We start from the raw sequence: 19550 nt of genomic DNA, 5'->3' as shown, positions 1-19550 counted from the left end.
CTGCTACCAGTAATGTCTCATGCGGAAAGTGTATCGTTCCAATATTTTGAACCACATATTTATTGGAATAATTTACACAGCAAGTCTCTTGGTAGGGTTCTTTTATACACCGACGTGATTCCAACAACCATGACGGTTCTAGATGGCTTTATGTTTTCAGCACCAGAAAATATCGGTGTTATTGCGATAGCTGGTCGTCAGACCTCTGGTCGAGGAAGAGGTGGAAACTCGTGGTTGAGTCCATTAGGATGTGCTATGTTTAGTTTACACGTACGGATCGATCTTAACAGTACCTTAGGACAAAAGGTATCATTCTTGCAACATATTGTGTCGCTTGCTGTAGTTCAAAGTGTTCGAACTTTACCACAATGTGAGGACCTACCATTGAAATTAAAATGGCCGAACGACATCTATTTCAATCGTCTTATGAAATTAGGTGGAGTAATTGTTAATTCTTCAATGATCGGATCTGTTATCCATACTATAATCGGGTGTGGATTCAACGTATCCAATAGTAATCCAACTATCTGTATTAATGATATTATCAGCAATTGGAACAACAACCACGGTACCTTCATACCACTGTGTACCACGGAACAACTTATAGCTCGCACTGTTACCCATATTGAACAGCTGATACATTTCTTTCAAACTGATGGGGCAGAAGCCTTTTGTGATCTTTATTATAAATACTGGATTCACAGCGGTGATAAAGTGAAGGTGGAAAGTTTGGACTTTGCAGAGGCGACAGTTAATGGACTTGACGATTTTGGATTTCTACAGGTGAAATTAAATGGTGGTAGTCTAGTGAGTTTACAACCAGATGGAAATAGTTTTGATATCATGCACAATTTGATTGCCATGAAAAGAACATGAATGCTGGACACACAATAACTACGCTTTGTTTATTTATCATTATTCATTTGAAATCAATGTTTGCTCACTGCTATCGTTTCTCAATCTCCCCTGATCCGAGCACACGAGGACGATGCTGGTTCCTGAACCTGTTTAGGCATTTGTAATGAGGTGGTTGTATATATAGTACCGGTAATAAAAAAATACCGATACTATAGTACTTTCTGTAAATGGGGCTCCGAAAGGTTAAAAGGTGAAATGAGAATGTATAGCTATTATAGAAACTGACATCGGTTGTAGTGGACATTGTCCCTCTTATACTATAGCTGTTTTTTTTTCCAATCAATGAATAGTTGGAACTGAACCAGATAGGCACAGTTAACACATAGGCCTATTATGCCTATCCTTTATTTCGAGAATGTATTTTTCTGGTATAGATTAACTCAAGTGAAAAATTGAACGCACTTACCAACACAGTATATTTAGTTTCTTATCCTCCCCAATGACTTGTATCTGTCTTATTCTTGGTTTCTGTGTCTTATAAAGAGGTAAAAGGGTCAACCATTTACTCTTGGCAGTCTTGGCACTTTGGTAATAATTGGGATTAGGAAGCACCACGGCATGTTATCAGAAACTCGTGAAAAGTGATGTAGTGAAATTTGGCAGGGTATACTAGTTATACATTAAAACTCGATGGACATTGCTCATTGAAATTCAGTTATATGGAAACATATCAGGAATTATGGCCCTTGTTTATTCTGTTTAATACAGTCATCCTGATCTTTCTATCTTTCTAATCCTAAATTTGTATGAGGAAAATGCTTAGAAGTAAATTTTAAATATTTTGGTGGGTAAAGTCGATTCGATATTGGCTTTACACAGAGGTCGATCATGGCTATCCATGACCCTTTTTTGATTGCAGATTATGGGTCTGCTACATTTAAATAAACCCTCCATGCTGTGTTTTACATTTTCTATGCATAGAGCTGAGACACCGATATTATGACATCAATGTTAAGAATTCCAAATACGTTTCGGAATCTTAGATTGTCGCTTCTCAAGTCAATACGTGACAATACGCTTGATTTAATTGTAGGCGAAGTGTACAAATTGAATTCTTATTCTATAAATAAGTAATGCACCATTTTCATGTGTATACAGTATAAATACAATTGTATAAAAACTATATAAAAACGATATAATCGATAATAGAATTATGAAAATAAATTTTGATTTGGTAATTAATCATTATACTCGCCATTATTAAGTTGTCTGCGGATTATCAAAAGATTAATCTAATTCTAGTCGAATCGAAGTATATACAGGATTAACTATTGGTAACCATGTCAGATTAACAACGCGAGCTTTTATATCAGAACTGCGTTGGATGTTTCACTATTTCGTTGGCTCTCTGTGAAATACTTTGGATTTTCACAATACCTCTGGAAAATGACGGAAAAAGAAAAAACCGTTACAACTGTCATTAAAAAGAATTTGGTATGTATGATAATTGGTAACAAAATATTCTTTGTCATTGTGGATTCTCAATACAACACCCAAGCAAGTTACAAATATAACTTCGCGAGGAAAACCGATGGCATTGTAATAGGGTGGTGGGGTGCCTTTCTTCATTTTGGAACTATAAAATTTGAAATGCATATACGAACGATGACATAAAACGACCTTCATGACTTCCATATATGGAATGAAACCGTCGCAAAGTTTACGGAATTATGAAATATTTTTGAAAGTTGAAGGTGCACTGATAACCAGAGAAAGGGGATACGCCATCATGGATATTGAGGCAAGCAGGTGAGATGGTTATCCTATTCGCCCTGTTAATTCATATGGGCTTAGTTACTTTTTAAATAGTTTTCCACCTTTTGTTACAGCCGAAGGTCTATCTACAGACAGTGTTTCTGAAAATTGAAAACATTGACACACTTAAAGAACAATTTACAGCAGAAGTATTCGTCCGGGCAAGATGGCGAGAAACCAAACTTGATAACAGTACACCACAGGTAGGTTCAGTTGGAGATATTATGAAAGCAGATATTCTAGGCAAGTAGTCAATGTCACCAAATATCATATTACGCATAACGAATGTTGGAGTGGCATCAGGTGTTTGGAAAGGGTACGAGGACCTCGCTAGCGATACCTAGCATTGGATGGCTGTATCGCCTATGGATATAAAACATTAGTAAAACGAGAGAAAAACATTAAGGGCAAACTTATTCAGTTTGCATTAAAAATTCACGATGACCTAAAATTGTTTCCAAAGCTCAAAAACCTCAATATGAAATAAACATCATATTTGCTTCCACAATTTTCTCCCAACATCTTCGACCTTCTTCCACCATTCAGTTTTATGATTTTGAGATACGATATTGGTTATTTTTCTATTACAGTTTATCATTGGTATAGACTGGGATAAATATTGGGACCCCAGACTGCAATTAGGTAATTATAAGGGTGAGCTTAAAGAAACAGTCTGGAGAGACGTACAGATTGGTATTGATGGAGAAGCTTATGTATTAGAAATGAGAAGAGCTACAGGGACGTTTTATGAAAATTTAGAACTGGAGGAATTTCCTTTTGATACCCAGGTGAGCTGCCATCTTGACATAGTTCGACATTTGAGCCCTTAATCCATCAAGGCGATATTCTGATCACTGAATTTGATTGGTCACCTCGACTCTTGTCCGGAACTAAGATATATAGGTTAGTTACATCCAAGTTTTGATTGTTTAACTTCTCATTGAACCTAAGACCCTCAAGAGAATTCAAATGTATTGAGCTTATAGTTTACAAAAATTAATTTTTTCAGCATCTTTCGGTCTTAATCACCAGTGAACACCCTGTTACATCAGTAGAGCTTATTGAAGAACATGAAGAAGCCAGTAGTGTATACACTCTCAACTTTGGTGATATACAAGAATGGGAAATGAGAGATTTCGTTGAATGTCGATCTAAAATAACACCAATTGAATACAGTGAGAACAGATACAAAAGACCTGGCATGTTCTTTACTTGCTGTGCCTTCAGGAAGCCTGGTTATTTCATCTGGAATATTTTAGTTGTCATGGTAAATGTATTTTCATTCATATCAGAACCATATAACCATGAACCATGCTAGTCCGAATCATCTGCTTCTATTCCAGCCTTTGATAGCTAATGTGAAACTTGTCAGCTGAGTCGTCAACTGTAAAAATAGCTTTCAAAGACTGGAATAGAGGCTGATGTTTTGGACTAAAACCATTCATAAATTTGCATTTTACAACAATGTCCCAGACGAGTGGGTAAGTTCAAGTTCCACCGCATCTTGCCCGTCCAGAGAAATTGAAAAGTTCCCTTCTGTAACCCCTGATACCAATATTTTTTCGGGAAACGAACCTCTATAATTGTACTACCATTTTACGAACCAGTTTTATATGTGAATTTTCTATTTCAGTTTTTGATCAGCTTTATGTCTCTGGGAACATTTTCTGTGGACAGAACCAGCCATGAAACACGTCTGAGTCTCGGTTTTACTCTAATCTTAACAACCGTAACTTTTAAACTGGTGGCTGCTAGATCATTACCTATGATTTCTTATCTTACTCATTTGGTAGGTCACATCTTCTTAAATATCATTTTTATGATCTGCAGAAAAGTAGGACGTAAAACTCCATTCATTTCATTTTTGATGATCTTGTCAACCTGTAACTGACTGGATCGTAATTGGACACTTTTGTCCAATACAACGTGTTCACAATTACTATTCTTATTCAACCAATCAAGCGTTTTATATTATTATTATGTGGAATTCTGGGAGATTCAGTTATGGTGTTCATTTTCTATCTAAAGTCTTCCATTGTTATTTTCAGGATATCTATATTTTGATGAGTACATTATTTCTGTTTGTTGTTTGTGCTTGGCACGCCTTGATACCAGCATTTGGTATGTGGCCACAAACTGCTGAGATATTGGACTATATAATGTTAATTGGTCTCTCGGTTATTTTTATACTGATGCAGCTTAGTTTTGGTGTTGCCATGGTTGTCAGGGTAAGTAGGTCTATAGCAATTAATGTCATTTCCTGAATATACGCCTGAACTAGCGTTCTGCAAAAAACAATGCTTCATGAAGCCAGATTTATCTCCAAATATGTCAATGTTTTGTAATAGAATATAACGTATAATTTCAGTCGTACAGAAACAGACAGGTGATCAAATCAAAAGAGTATGACTATCAGGTGAGTAGACCACTCATATAAATATATGTAATTAGGTAATACGTTAGGTTTTTCAAAGGTGTGTGAGCCAGAACGACTTAAAGCCCTTGATACTCATGATCCATACATATCTACGATTTCTAACATTGTGCTTCTGTTTCTAAGTATTTAAAATTTAACCAGTGCCACTTACAAAATATAACAATCACAAACATAAGGAATCCAGTTTCAGAATAATGACGGACAACAACTGTTTTGGACTTAGTGACGTCACAACTCAACTAATGGATCAAAAATTGTCAATTTCAATACCGATTTGAATACTTTAAAATTGCTTTTTCTTACAGCAAAAGGTGAAATGGACATTGGGCGATAGGCCGAGAACAAGCAGACGCCATTTTGGACCCAGATCATCCAAACAGAAAATTGGAATAACAAAGTAATATTATATCTATTTGTAAAACAATATTGTGTATATATTTATATTTGACTTATCACCCGTTAAAATTAAACTTATATTAAAATATTAGCTAGTGTGGTATCTAAAAATTCAGATCTTGGATATCAAGTGGAGTCAATCAGGCGTGTGTGGTTCCTGCAATCCCACTAAAACCAAGTGTTTGATGACGTCACTAAACGCGAAGGATCTTATGTGATAATGCGTATTTTGCTATATTTTAAACACTTAGTTTAAGAAGGATTGCGGGAACCAAAGACGTCTGATTGAAAAATTGTATTGGTGCAAATTGATGCTATCAGTGTCCCTCATACATATACAATTTTTAGAAAGCATTATACAATCCCTTTAAACGCATTTTGTTCATTCAAAAACATGGCATTTTAATATGAAGTTGCTTTAATACATACTATTTCAAATAACATAAGGCTCGACTCCTGTGGTTTTTAAATAGTATTTACCCCATTTGGGCGCTGATGTAGCCCAATAACCCATGATAGCTGTATCCGGTTCACAAAGTCCTTCATTAAAATCATCATAACTCTTACATTTACGACCAATAAATGTATTACGTATTGAACTGATGTATAGATTAATAGCTCTCATGTGACAACATGCAACTTGCTCTGTTAATTCTGAAATGCATAATTAACAGTTTGGTCGAAAATGAAATAATGTCCTACTCTCTCTAGATCTTTAGAATTCGCAGCCTGTAAGCAAACCTGCCATGCAAATAACTAGACGTTTGTCCATCAGGTTCGAAAAATAGCCTACGAAAGTGTCATCGTGCCCATTCTGGGATTGAAATCCAAACGTGGAAATTGAGAAGCCAGACGTTGTGACAGAAGGTACCAAATTCTCCTACAACAGTTGGCCACATCCATGACACCCCAGCCCCAAATACCCGTGGGATGAAAATATCCCAGGGGACCGAAGGTTAAACTTACCTCCAAAATCGAAGAGTAAATTGGAAACATATTCCCAAAAACGTTTGCTGCAACCAGGTTGATTTTCTCCACCATTAGGATAAAAATCTAAATCACCCATCGGCACCCCGGTACCCCATCCTAAAACAGTAAAACAGTCATTAAAATTGAAAATTCCCCGGTGATATCACGATCCCCTGTTGATATCACGATCCCCTGTTGATATCAAGATCACCCGGTGATATCAGGATCACCCAGTGATATCAAAATCATAATTTTATCGCAATCATTCTGTTCAGATCTGTTCATATGGTTGTAAATCTGGTCGTCGTTTGATTGCATTATGTAACAGTATATAGGAACATACCTAATTCAAAGATAGTATCATCATCAGAATGTATTACATCAATAAACATGGCATCAGATGGATCAAGACGTACCAAAGTATCATATTTTGCAAAATTGGGACCAGCAGGATCCAATCCTGAAATTATAATTCAAAACGGATTAAAATAATTCAAAGATTATATTGAACCCTCATACTTCCTTATTAACTGCTCCTAATCCATGCAAGACCGTCTTACAGGTGGAATGATGAATTTTTTGCTTAGATATTGACGCAAGTCCGATTTGTGTCTATTTCGGTTACTATCGAGGAAAGTTTGGATGATTAGGCATGTATCCGACAGGCTAGTTTAAGAATGAATTATCCTACCTGTGATTCTACCTAGAAAACCAGGGAGGAATCTACCAACATAACCAGCTATATGGGATCCCAAGCTATGACCAATAATATGCATATCATAATAGGATGTTCCCATTGTATCATGGATGGTGGTCAACATAACAGCTATCATTTTACCAACCAATCTGGTATTAGCTGTTGCTTGTTTGTAACTATTAGTTTTAGCTCCTTCGTGCCAGTTGACACAAATAACATTCACATCGTCCTGTAAAATGTATATAGCAGTCAGCCGATATATTTTAATTTGAACTACTCGTATCATATTTTAGACTGAAAACACGACGCCCGGTTAGTCAACAATTGAATGAAAACAAGCAGCTATTTCAGCTTCAGTTATTTGTCTATACTTACTGCTTCTAGAATTCCATTAGCCAGAGATCCAACCCAAGGATCCATGAAACTTCCATGAAAACCATGAATGATGACCACCACCCTTTTGGATGCATCGAATCTGCTGTTGTTTACAGATGCGGCATCTGTGGGGCTCAAGAAATCTGGTTTAGTAAGATCTGGGTTTACTCGGTTATTTAAAGCCAACTGCAGTCCAATTTCACTTGGTTTCACTGGAACGTCATTAGTGTTGTCGTATGGCCAATTGTTATCAAAACATCCATAGGGCGGGTAACATTCTTCTTTGGAAAATAAAAAGCCTGCATAAAGATAAAATTAAGGATAAGTCTATACGCAATGGTTTTTCTTTTTCAGATTTTTTTTTTAAAGAACATTAAAAGAAGTGCTTTTCTTCAAATATATTGAAAAAATGAGCAACTGTTTTCTTACAATGAATAAATGAAAAAAAAACCCCAAAACAAGACAAACCAATCACCCCTCAAAAAGCGACAAACAAAACAAAAATCGATAAGAGAAAATATGCAATTTATATATCAACTACAAACAGAAAGGATACCTATTTGGATTAACAAATTTCAAAATTACAGGGGAAATTCCAATAAAACTAACCAAAAATAAATGAAAGAGTTTTGGACAGCTGGGGACGACTAGAACTTTTAATATATCACAGAATAAGATCTGCAATTCAATATAGACATACTTACCATTAGTACTGGCAAGGAATAGCAATGCTACTGCAAACTTCATGATGAAAATCCTGATTTTCCAATGTATGCTTCCAAGATTCTTCAGCCTTTTTATGTGGATTATTTGGGTCATCTCCTCATATAAAAATACCATTTTTTTCTATTGACAATGGAAAGATAACACCTTGACGTAAGTTTTACAATTGGGATCTATTTTAGTGAAACTGTTACAAATCTAACATCAAAACTGTCAAAAAAAATCAGAACACTACAATCTGAGAAACATTTGGAGCTGACATTTGTCACTATTGAAAGAAAGGGATTCCCAGTGGCGTTTATTAGAAGCCATACGGTACAATTTGAAGCTATTACGAACACCATCCAATACATTGACAATTTAATTGGATAGATGCTATCAAATACAGCCAATCAAAGCGCTCGACTATTGTAGTTACACGCACAGCCTTTTTGTCGAAGGCTCTGGTTGGCTGTATTCGACACCGTGCAATCCTATCAAATCGCTGCATCTACAAGCTTCCTTGATTAAGGAAGTCAATGAAAAGGACCCCGAGAGTAGGGGCCAAAGACGGTATATCCTCGGTATTTAAGGGGAGCGATATTACTAAAAGTACATCATTTCAAACATCTCTTTCAGCAGCGGAGAAATTTAAGTCCAGCCATATGTTATGAAATGTTAATATATAAATAGGCTACTTGACAGTAACCATTGTGTTATTCTTGTATACGTGTTGTATCCAGACAGGTGTGACATCAAATCTTATACCATGTTTTAAAAATAAGTAGGGCACCTTTTCAGAAAGGTAACATCTCTGCAATGATCTTTCTATCATTATTCAACATTAATATTGATTCAAGATAGCTATTGTCGCCTTCAAAGTTTTTCCTTCTTTTATGGCTTAAATTATACTCTATAGCCTATAATTATAATATAGACAGGCAATCGATGCCATCAGATCGTATCTTCTGTAAACTGAGCAGTGAGCTACAGCCTCTCTTGATAAAGTCAGTTCTTTATCGGACCACTAGATCCTTGCGGATCCCGGAAATAATTTTGAGGCAGAATAACTGAATGGGGGGGGGGGGGGGGGGGGGGGCTGTCACCTTCCATGGAGAGTCTCTGGATTTTCTGCAAAACATAGGGGGTTAAAAAATATACCTATGAAAAAGGGGGGGCAAATGTCAGCTACTGTGGCTGGTGGATCAATACCTATGATTTCTTTTCTTAGTCGTTGGGTCTTATTTCCTCCTATATATACTTAAATGCCACCCGAACCCCATTTAACAAATCGAATGTCCTATGTTCAGATTCTGAAGATTCAGTTTTGGCAATTACCAAAATTATAATATATTCAAATGGAAAAAAAACTTGCTAGTGTGGTATTTAGATCATGGTTGACAAATCGAGTCACCCGCAGAGAAATAAAACCTAATAAAACGAGACACATTACAATTGCAATTGTGGTCTTTAAGAATGATAGAAAGATAATATGATCTATGGAAGTACCAATGGTGTCTATATTTGGTGACGTCATATCCTGGATGAAGGGCTTTGAGTTCATATAAAATCATGGCATTCTAGAGACAGTTGCTTTAATACATATTTCAAATAACATAAGGTTCGACAGCTGTGGTTTTTAAATAATATTTGCCCCATTCGGGCACTGATGTAGCCCAATAACCCATGATAGCTGTATCCGATGTACAAAGTCCTTCATTAAAATCATTATAACTGTTACATTTACGACCAATAAATGTATTATTTAACGAACTGATGTATAGATTAATGGCTCTCATGTGACTACATGCAACTTGCTCTGACAATTCTGAAATGTATAAAAAACGTAAAATTTCTAAGTAAATTATTTGAAATAGGAAACAAGCTCTTTACATCATAGATATCTTATAATACAAGTTTCTATGCTATATTCTCCATATACAATTGTATACAGCAATTAGCCACGAGGTAGATTTAGAACATCATCAACATATTACCAAAACCTCAATCTCGAAGGGCCTTATGTATTACAAGCATATTAAGTGAAAAGTGACGTCATTACACAAGACGTCTGACTGAAAATTGGAATGGTGCAAATTGATGCCACCAGTGTCCTCGATACACATAAAATTGTAGAAAACCTCTTTACAATCCCTTTAATGTCCTAACTTTTCTGGGTCTTTGGGTGCGCAGCATGTAGCAGGAGACTCAACCAAAAATGATTAGATTTTTCCATCTCAACCCTTTCGACCTGCATCAACTATTGCTATTTTGGGCTAGCAGGGATCGAAATCCGGATCGAAGATAGGTAAGCCAAAGAACTACCACGGTCCCGTGCTGCCAATAACAGTATTGATATAATAGAATCACAATAACAATGAACACTGAAGGAATATGACTAAAATATTAACAAGAAAGTTTAACTTACCCCCAAAATCAAAGAGTAAATTGGAAACATATTCCCAAATACTTTTGCTGCAACCAGGTTGATTTTCTCCACCATTAGGATAAAAATCTAAATCACCCATCGGCACCCCAGTACCCCATCCTAAATAATGATATCAAGATCAAACGGTGATGATCACCTAGTGATAACGAGATCACACAGCGACATCAAGATCAAACGGTGATGATCACCTAGTGATATCGAGATCGCCCGGTCTGAGATATAAAGATATATGGGTGGATATTTGCACCCAGTGTAGGTTTATGCTTTAGAAGTGGCCTCCCAAGACAGGGGGTACAAATAGGGAGTAGACTGACTCAATGGGAGGTACAACGGTCGAGGCTGAATTCAAATTGCGGCAACTCTGTTGAGGCATTATAGTCACAAGTTTCTCGGGGAACGTCAGATAGGGATCTCCAAAGACAGTTTTCGAAAAAATTGAATTGATTTAGTGCATTCTGACACATATTTTGAGGCAAAAACCTATAAAAATCATATTTTAAAAATTTGTTAAAAATAAAGTGGGGGTACATTTATTTTTTTTTTATAGCACCGTCACTGTTCCTTGGTTATTTTTAAACAGCAACCTCTCAGAATCCAAACCAGTAGTTGACAACTCAACAACGAAGAAAATTGAATAATATACCTAATTGAAACATAGTATCATCATCAGAATGTATCACATCAGTAAACGTTGCATCAGATGGACTAAGACGAGTATCAGATCTTGCAAATCTGGGACCAGCAGGATCCAATCCTGAAATCATAATTCAAAACAGATACAAAATTATATAGAATACAAAGGGTTATACTATCTAGTATAAGCTTACTGCTCCTTATTGCAATAATGTATGCGGAAGTGTCTGACAGGTCCAAATGATGAAGTCTTTCCGACGGAGTTCGCTTTTTTTCCCGAGGAGTCTTCAATGATCATCAGACAAGGCCACAATACTTGTATGGCTGGTTCAATGTAAAAATGGATTATCCTACCTGATATTCTGCCTAAAGAATCGGGAAGGAATTTACCAACATAACCAGCTATATGTGATCCCAAGCTATGACCAATAACATGCATATGCTTGTAGGATGTTCCTACTGTATCGTGAATGGTGGTTAACATAACAGCTATCATTTTACCAACCAATCTGGTATTAGCTGTTGCTTGTTTGTAACTTTTAGTTTTAGCTCCTCCGTGCCAGTCGACACGAATTACATTCACATCGTCCTGTAAAGGGGACAATGGTAGTCAATATATTTCATCTACCCTTGTCACATTTCAGAATGAAAACACGACGTCCGGTCAGTCAACAATTGGATTAAAACAAAACAGTTTAACTGACATATATATAAAGGAAAGCAATGAAAATTAGCCTACAAGATCGTTCTCCAAAATAGTCCTTTGTTATGGAGGCGTACTCAAAGTGGGATATCTATTCTGAAAGTGAAATATTAAAAGAAGTATAACATAATTACCAAGCAGTGATTTCAGCATTAATTGTTTGCATTAAACTTTTCATGAAAAGTGACAGCGAGTTTGCCTAGTGAGAGGACACTCGACAACTTTACTGTCGACGGTTTCTGCAAAGTTGCATTTTATTTTACAAAAAATTCATTGAAGTCTTCACTACATAGCTTACTTACGACCGCTAATATTCCATTTGCCAGAGACAAAGCCCAGGGATTTATGAAACTTCCTTGAAAACCATGAATGATCAACACCACCCTTTTGGATGCATCGAATCTGCTGTTGGTTACAGATGCGGCATCTGTGGGGCTCAAGAAATCTGGATTAGTAAGGTTTGGGTTTGCTCGGTTATTTAAAGCCAACTGCAGTCCAATTTCACTTGGTTTCACTGGAACGTCATTAGTGTTGTCGTATGGCGAATTGTTATCAAAACATCCATAGGGCGGATAACATTCTTCTTTGGTGAATAAAAGGCCTAATTTTAAAGATAAAATAAGAATAAAAAGACCAAAATATGAAATCGTTGAACCTCCACCTGGAGGAAAGCAACAGGTTATGTGAAGCACCGAAGCACCGAAAACTATCCTAATTTGAGCACAAAACTTTCTTACTTTTTTTAGTGTGCATGGAAAAGAGGCAATCTGGAATTAAGCTAGTTCCAGAAGATCAAGAAAGCCAAGCTCAATATTCTAACTTAAGGACCTTGACATCTCTCCTTGACAAGGATCATAAAGGTTGAGAAGCACTGTTCAAAGTTATGGTTATCAAAGGATAAAGTAGGCCTACCGGTATGTAATATGATAGAAAAACTTACCATTGGTACCGGCAAGGAACAGTAGTGCTACAGCAGATTTCATGATGAAAATCTTGATTTTCCAATGCATGATTCCCAGGTACTGTAGCCTTTTTATTTTGGATTTTTTCGGTCATCTCCCCACAAAAAAAAATATTGATCTTCATGGCTGAATTGCTTGTTTACAACAACGTCATTAGACAACGACGTCATTAGTTGCACTTCCAAGTTCACAGACAACAAAAGCGTTACAACCCCTGTTGCAACAGCGTGGGAGGAAGAGGAGGGTGCTAAAACTAGAAGATACTACCGTAGAACTGTAAGGGCTCTTTTCGGAATTAAAATCCGATCACTATTTCCAATGACAGCGCCACCCTCGCGGATCTGGGGTACAAATAGCGGCAGACTGGCTGAATTGGGGGTAAAACTATCGGCAGAAGCGCATAAAAGTAGCCTATAGCGGGAAAGGGGGGATGTCAGCTCCACTGACAATGACAGGGGGGAATTGAATTGAAAATTCCGAAGGGTATTATCTCAACCTATGCCGAAGTTGCCCTGAACCTTCAGGTTAGCGAACAACCGTTTACCAAGACTCCTGCATTAGCTGGATTTTGAGCTCTATCGGCTGGTTAAGCAAACGTTTTCAAGTTATCCCTTTAAAAAATAGAGAAATTGGTGGGAAGAAAAGTAATCTTGCAGTTGGTAGAATTAATAAAAACTATAAAATGAAATCAATCAGCTACAGCTGCTCTTTATATCCTGGTAGCTGGCGGACATTCTTTCTGAAAATGTGAAAATAGGTTTGCTTCTTAAAGCTGAACACGAATTATGCAAATAATGATTATTTGAAAATGGGCATGCTCTGGGGGGATGGGACGGGTTTTTTCAGACAACACTCACAGGTGGGGATTTTCAGTTGTCATAAATATATTTTTGTTTGTATTTTTTGTCATAAGCGTCCCTTTTTTGTAATAATATCAGTCCATGTGTAAGTGACACAATTTTTTGGAACAGCAGTCAAGTAGATGTGGGCTTTCTTCTGTTCTATATATAGGTAGTATGGTAGGTTAGTTTGATTTGATATAATAATATTTTATCAGTTGTTCTTGGCTTCTATCAAAACTTCTGCTAAACGTTGAAAAGCCTAAAAGAAAAAGTTACATAAGAGAGTCACAAATTGAAATGTCCAGAAACATAGATAGCTGCATGACCAGTAGCCCAACAACTCTGACCCTACACAGTTACCCAGACATATATTGGGTTATCTTGGTGCAAAGCCAGGCCTATATCACATTTGCATTGTATTAGCTTTTTTTCATGCAAGTATTGGAGCATAATTTGCCTTTTTTTTACGAGAGCATATATGAATAATGCCTTTGATATTTATATTGTCATCATTTTAGCTAATTGCACACGAATGTACAGTCCTATCATTAATCTACAAAGTGATACAGATGGCTCTATCTACTGGTAAAACAAATAGATGAATGAATGTATAAGTTGTGAAATTTTAAAAAGGGTGTTACCTTGTCCATATCCTCTGGTGAACTTTCCGAGAATGAAGCTCGTACATAAGGACAGGGTTTTTCGGAATCTAACATGAAAGCATTTCCTGGTACAAACAGCACCTCCTTTTCTCTGGCTTTCTCTGTTATCAGTTGAAAACTGTCAGATACTCCCATTAGTTTCATCCATAAAAACATTCCACTGTTTGGAACATTCCATTCTACCAAACCTGGAATAGTTTCATTTACTGTCATGGGGGCACCAAGAGTTCTGGAAGAGAATCTTTTATTACATTGTATTATTGCATTTGATTGGTTGAACACATGTACAGAAGATGCATTACAATCTTGTCAGATCATACATGGAGTTGAGTCACCTGCAAAAAAAACCTGATTTGCATTCAGATTTGTTTTTCTCTACTCTTGTATTATGTTAATGGATAGTGGAAGACAAAAATTTGCACTCTCCAAACTCCATGATGTGTATTCGACTTCAAATTCAGTCCCTCAGACATGCATGGCTGTTGTCAGAAAAGTAAAAGAAAATGCTACCTGTTAAATGTTTATTTGCAGCCTTTATACAAGCATCTCTTTGACTTTTATAAAAGTTAGCTACAGTTTTTACATGATCTTTAAATCCTTCTAGTCCCATATTTTCTAATACTTTAAACATTAATACCTGAAAACAATATACTGTATAATTGAGAATATAATCTGTACCTTTTCTTATCTTCTTTTAAATCTTAAACAGTCTCTGTCCTAACAGTACTGTAGCAAAACTTTCTGATTAAATTTCATTTACAAAAGAGTCTAAAACATTAAACTGGTCATAATAAAGAATATTGATATTGATTTTGATTAATTCAAAGCAGAGAGTCATATAAAAAAAATGAAATATTTTAGGTTCATACAGGGTTGTTGATCCTAAAAATTCCCAACCAGATATTTCAAAACATAAATCAAGATCTTGTTTCAATTTTCATGAAAGATGGAAACAATAAAGCACAGAAAATGTCCTATAAATCAGAATTGCAAACAGTCCTTTGAAAACTCCAATCAGACATGACTGGTAAATACTGATAAATTTTCACCTACCTGAGATATTCCACTTGTGTGCATAACAGAAGCTTGCATATGTAAAGCTATTCTATTAACAATTGCTTTAGGACCAGTGACTACACCAACTCTCATCCTGAAGTCAAAATGAAAAGAGTTACAGGTCACTAGAATTAAACATTTTTAAGCTAGAATGTCAAATAAAAAAAAATCTTACTTACCCAGATGACAATAATTTTGAAAAAGAATCAAATCTTAAAACTCTTCCATCTACATCCATGGAGAGGAAACTGGGAATATATGGCTGAAAATAATAAGTTATTACTTCTGCAGTACGGAAGTTTGTATCTCAGAAGTTTACAGCTATTTGATTGGATAGTACACCAGCAAGTATAGCCATCAAAGCACCCGACAGAAAAACTGTAAAAAGTTTTGCCGAAAGTGTAATTGGGGGCCATGATTGGCTGTAACAGCTTGATATTGTGAAGATGTTGCTTCAGAGATGTCGGAAGTTTGCCATCTTGAGAGTTAAGAAATACACAATCAAGCAATCTCTAGTTAAAATATAAATCATTATGCCTGTTTAGCTGCCATGTTGATGTTGTTACTTACTCAAATTTCCAAATTATATATAGACATCATTTCATTTGTGTCGACTATTATTTTTGATGGACATTATGCCAATAACAACTTAAATTCTATTACTTATCACTTCAGTAAACTGTTTGCTTATGTTTTGTGTTTTTAGAAGAGTGCTACATCACTATGGTTACCAAGGTTACCCAACTGTACCTGATCATATTGTAAATAATAATAAGGATCATCTTCAATAAGAAATAAATCATAATCTTGACAAATTCTATAGATTTCTTCTTTTCTCTGTAATGTTAAACTGTGACCAGTTGGATTTCCTCCATTTGGTATACAATATAATAGTTTTGGTATATCACTATTAGGATTTTTAGACTCTTCAGGACTCCATTTTGATAAAGCTTCTTTTAATTTCCCTGGTATAAGTCCATGCTCATCTGAATCAACACCAATATAATATGACCCAATAGGCTTGACCTGAAATACAGGTTTATAAATTCATAAGGGGTGAAATTGTAAAGGGAAATAAAAAAGGGACAAATTGGGAAGGGACAAAATACGAAGTGGCGAACTTGAACTATATTGGGTGGGTGGTGAAATGTGAATGAGCAAATTTTAAAGGCTTTTTGGCTTCCATATCCACCATTCTAATTTCCTTTCAGAAGTTTATCGATCCTGCAATTCCACAATTGTGACTCTATCGGTACTATTATGAATTCTATTTTGTTTGATACTAAGTAGGCCTATACATGACATATTTTGGTTTTTGACTTGTTATTTTTAAGGATGGTTATAAATAAGAAATGATGATACTTACTATAGCCAAGGTACCTGAATAACTGGGAATTTCAATTAAAACATTATCTTTTTTACTTATCATTGCTTCAAATGCCTGTAATTATTATCAAATTACTGAGAATTTTCACTAAATCATTTTATTATTTTGTATTTTGGTTGTCTGGGCCATTTCTATGATAAATAGTTAACTCCCATCCTCCCATATTAAGATTCATCATTAGGTAAAGCATGAATCTTGTTTAATATGCTCATATCTTAAGGTAGTTTTCTAAATAGAATATAAGGGCTTTGATGCAAAATGTACATATAAAAAGAAACAAAGATTAGTTAAGAGTGTGGAATTTTTTCCAGATTTTTTTCTTCATCAAATGCGTGTGGATAATCTTTACCTTACAAAGGCCATCTTGGCTACCTGGTATGACTAACATGTCCAGTTTCTGGTTTTCATCTGTACTAGTTAATGTTGGTGGATTGTGGATATTTTTCTGTAACATCTTTATCCAATCTAACATTTCACTTAAACTAAATAATTCATATACTTTACAGAAACGTTTTGAAATTCTTTGTGCCATATTATTGGGAGCATAAATATATCAGGTCTATTTTTTCCATGACACTTTTTGTCTGTAATGAGACTTTTTAACACCAACGAGGACATTATCAAAATGATGGAAATATGAATGAATCTGAACTTATGCTACTAACATTACTTTATATTCTACCTATTTGTAATCATGTAAGATATGGATAAAGATGGTGACCTCTACCAAAAAATCAATTCTCAGAAATTGTGTTCAAATGAGTCAAATTGCAATAAGTGGCAGAATATCAATATGATGGTTCAATGGTTGAAAACACTTGATAAAGCAATTAGAAATACCAGAACATACCCAGGAGTTGCTGAATACTGTAAAGCTTTCTGTACAAGATTGGGTTCAATGTCTAATTTGGTACCATTACTAAAATTTATTTGAGCAAAAATAAATTTTTGTCTAAGCAATATAAATGATGTTTTTTTTCCGACAACACATTTTTGCAGTCAATATGAAAACCAGAGTGTCCATTAGAAAATATGATAAAACAACAACAGTATGCATCATTGCATCCATAATAAAGTAAATATTTGCTTAATAGTTGATGAAGCTCAGTTTCAGATAAAATGGGCACATTCTTATTTAATAACAGGGGAACCAGGCGACATATTTTTGAAACGATCTTAGAGCTAGTATGTCCTAGGTTCTTATCATCAAACATTGATTCTAGGACATCCTAGCACTAAGATCGTTTCAAAAACTGAAAAGTAATAGGAACTCCAGACAGCTCTAAATATGAAAGTTTCAAAGTAATTTAAATTTCGTACCTTAAAGATATAGAAACACCATTAATAGGAAAGAGACTAGGATTTGGTCTGCCACCTGCCATACTGATAGTAGAAGGAGGAGCTTGTTGCAAAATACCAGCTGAAATTAAAAGATGTTTTGAGGTGTGTGATCAAGGATATTTGCAATTAGTGACATCATCAAACACTTAGTTTTAGTGGAATTGCAGGAACCACAGACACCTGATTGAAAATTGGAATAGTGCAGATTGATGCTATTAGTGTCCCAGATATACATAGAACACCTTATAATCTCTTTAAGAATATGCCTACTAGGAAAGTCAAACTTTTGTCAGTTCAATCATCAATGGCAAACCTTAATACAGAATCTGAAGGGAGTGAGTCTTTTAGTTTTAAGGAGTGAGTATTGAATAGACATATATGGCCTACTTACTAAGCACTCTTATTGGTGAAGGCTTTCTTGATAAACTGGTAACATTCAGAAATCTGTTGTAATTCATTTTCATTTTGTTAACTTGTTGACAAGAAATTATGTCTTCCAAACTAATCAAAAAAAATGGAGATAGCCCTCAGGAATTAAAATCAAACTACTAATGAAGTTTCTCTGAAAAATAATCAACTACATAGCCTTGTAGTCTAACTAGGCTTAAGTATTCTTAAGTTATATAGGGCCTTATGATTCTTCAAGATTTCAATAATAAAATCCAAAGATATTTGTTGTCTGACAGCATTAGTGATCGAATTTTATTATCTCCCTTGAACAATTTTTTTTTTCAAGTTTGACAGTTGTGTCTCTCTTTCCACCTTGATATATTGTCATGTCTTAAAAATTAAAATAAATGAAAAATTTTCATAGTTGTAAATAGTTAACTATAAGAATTACAATAAATTATTAAGAAAAAGACACCATAAACTTCACATAAACTTCAAGATCAACCTGAATACCTACACCTTTTCCTCCTCCAGATTGTGAAATTGCTTCAGACCACAAGTAACTTTAAAAGAGGAATGAAGTCTGTATGAAATCATGTTTCTGCTATACATATTGCAAACTTTAATCTTGAAATAAATGGTGAACTTAAGTAGACTTTAAGTCCATGAAATAGACAATGAAATGGTAAATGAGACAGCAATCTATCCACAGGTCCATTTCTATGATTTAGTTCTAAAGTGGTTGGATTAATTTATTTTGATGTGATGCCTATTGTAACATCATAGCTAACTTGGCAAATTGAACTCATTCAAGGTAGTAAGTTCATGTAGAAGGAATTTACCCTAGAAATATCGAGGTTTAATGCTATTGAAAAA

General features: G+C 35.3%; 4 protein-coding genes across 4 annotated transcripts; 2 read left to right on the top strand and 2 right to left on the bottom strand.

The window, feature by feature from the left end:
• Positions 1 to 129: 129 nt before the first annotated feature.
• Positions 130 to 876, top strand: LOTGIDRAFT_171251 (hypothetical protein; the record flags this gene model as incomplete). Its single annotated transcript, XM_009047442.1, has 1 exon — positions 130 to 876. One exon carries the CDS (start codon positions 130 to 132, stop codon positions 874 to 876), a length of 747 nt encoding a protein of 248 aa, XP_009045690.1.
• A 1388-nt stretch (positions 877 to 2264) lies between these two features.
• Positions 2265 to 5596, top strand: LOTGIDRAFT_237606 (hypothetical protein). Its single transcript, XM_009047441.1, has 8 exons — positions 2265 to 2352; positions 2748 to 2876; positions 3264 to 3461; positions 3683 to 3940; positions 4307 to 4462; positions 4722 to 4901; positions 5042 to 5089; positions 5416 to 5596. Exons 1-8 carry the CDS (start codon positions 2305 to 2307, stop codon positions 5509 to 5511), a joined length of 1113 nt encoding a protein of 370 aa, XP_009045689.1. The 5' UTR covers positions 2265 to 2304; the 3' UTR covers positions 5512 to 5596.
• A 343-nt stretch (positions 5597 to 5939) lies between these two features.
• Positions 5940 to 12444, bottom strand: LOTGIDRAFT_137201 (hypothetical protein; the record flags this gene model as incomplete). The annotated part of the gene is made up of 5 exons (XM_009047440.1): positions 5940 to 6151; positions 6515 to 6592; positions 6819 to 6935; positions 7167 to 7401; positions 12340 to 12444. Coding segments are annotated over 5 exons (747 nt in total), but the record flags the coding sequence as incomplete, so codon positions are not given.
• A 1186-nt stretch (positions 12445 to 13630) lies between these two features.
• On the bottom strand, positions 13631 to 18742 carry LOTGIDRAFT_224237 (hypothetical protein; the record flags this gene model as incomplete). The annotated part of the gene is made up of 11 exons (XM_009047439.1): positions 13631 to 14097; positions 14480 to 14688; positions 15011 to 15137; positions 15554 to 15650; positions 15736 to 15818; positions 16307 to 16582; positions 16923 to 16997; positions 17293 to 17425; positions 17794 to 17862; positions 18264 to 18363; positions 18676 to 18742. The coding sequence occupies 11 exons, from the start codon at positions 18740 to 18742 to the stop codon at positions 14050 to 14052; spliced, it is 1284 nt and encodes a 427-aa protein (XP_009045687.1). The 3' UTR covers positions 13631 to 14049.
• Between the last annotated feature and the right edge of the window lie 808 nt (positions 18743 to 19550).

This window comes from Lottia gigantea (genome assembly GCF_000327385.1).
Source record: "Lottia gigantea unplaced genomic scaffold LOTGIsca_112, whole genome shotgun sequence".
NCBI classification, from domain to species: domain Eukaryota; kingdom Metazoa; phylum Mollusca; class Gastropoda; family Lottiidae; genus Lottia; species Lottia gigantea.
Note: the sequence above shows the minus strand (reverse complement) of the source record. Positions and strands in the feature narration are given on the sequence as shown.

Coding starts and splice junctions, on each gene's coding strand:
- LOTGIDRAFT_237606 (XM_009047441.1), top strand. CDS start 2,305: ATGACGGAAAAAGAAAAAACCGTTACAACTGTCATTAAAAAGAATTTG. Junction 3,462..3,682: donor AATTTCCTTTTGATACCCAG/GTGAGCTGCCAT, acceptor TAATTTTTTCAG/CATCTTTCGGTCTTAATCAC. Junction 5,090..5,415: donor CAAAAGAGTATGACTATCAG/GTGAGTAGACCA, acceptor TTTTTCTTACAG/CAAAAGGTGAAATGGACATT.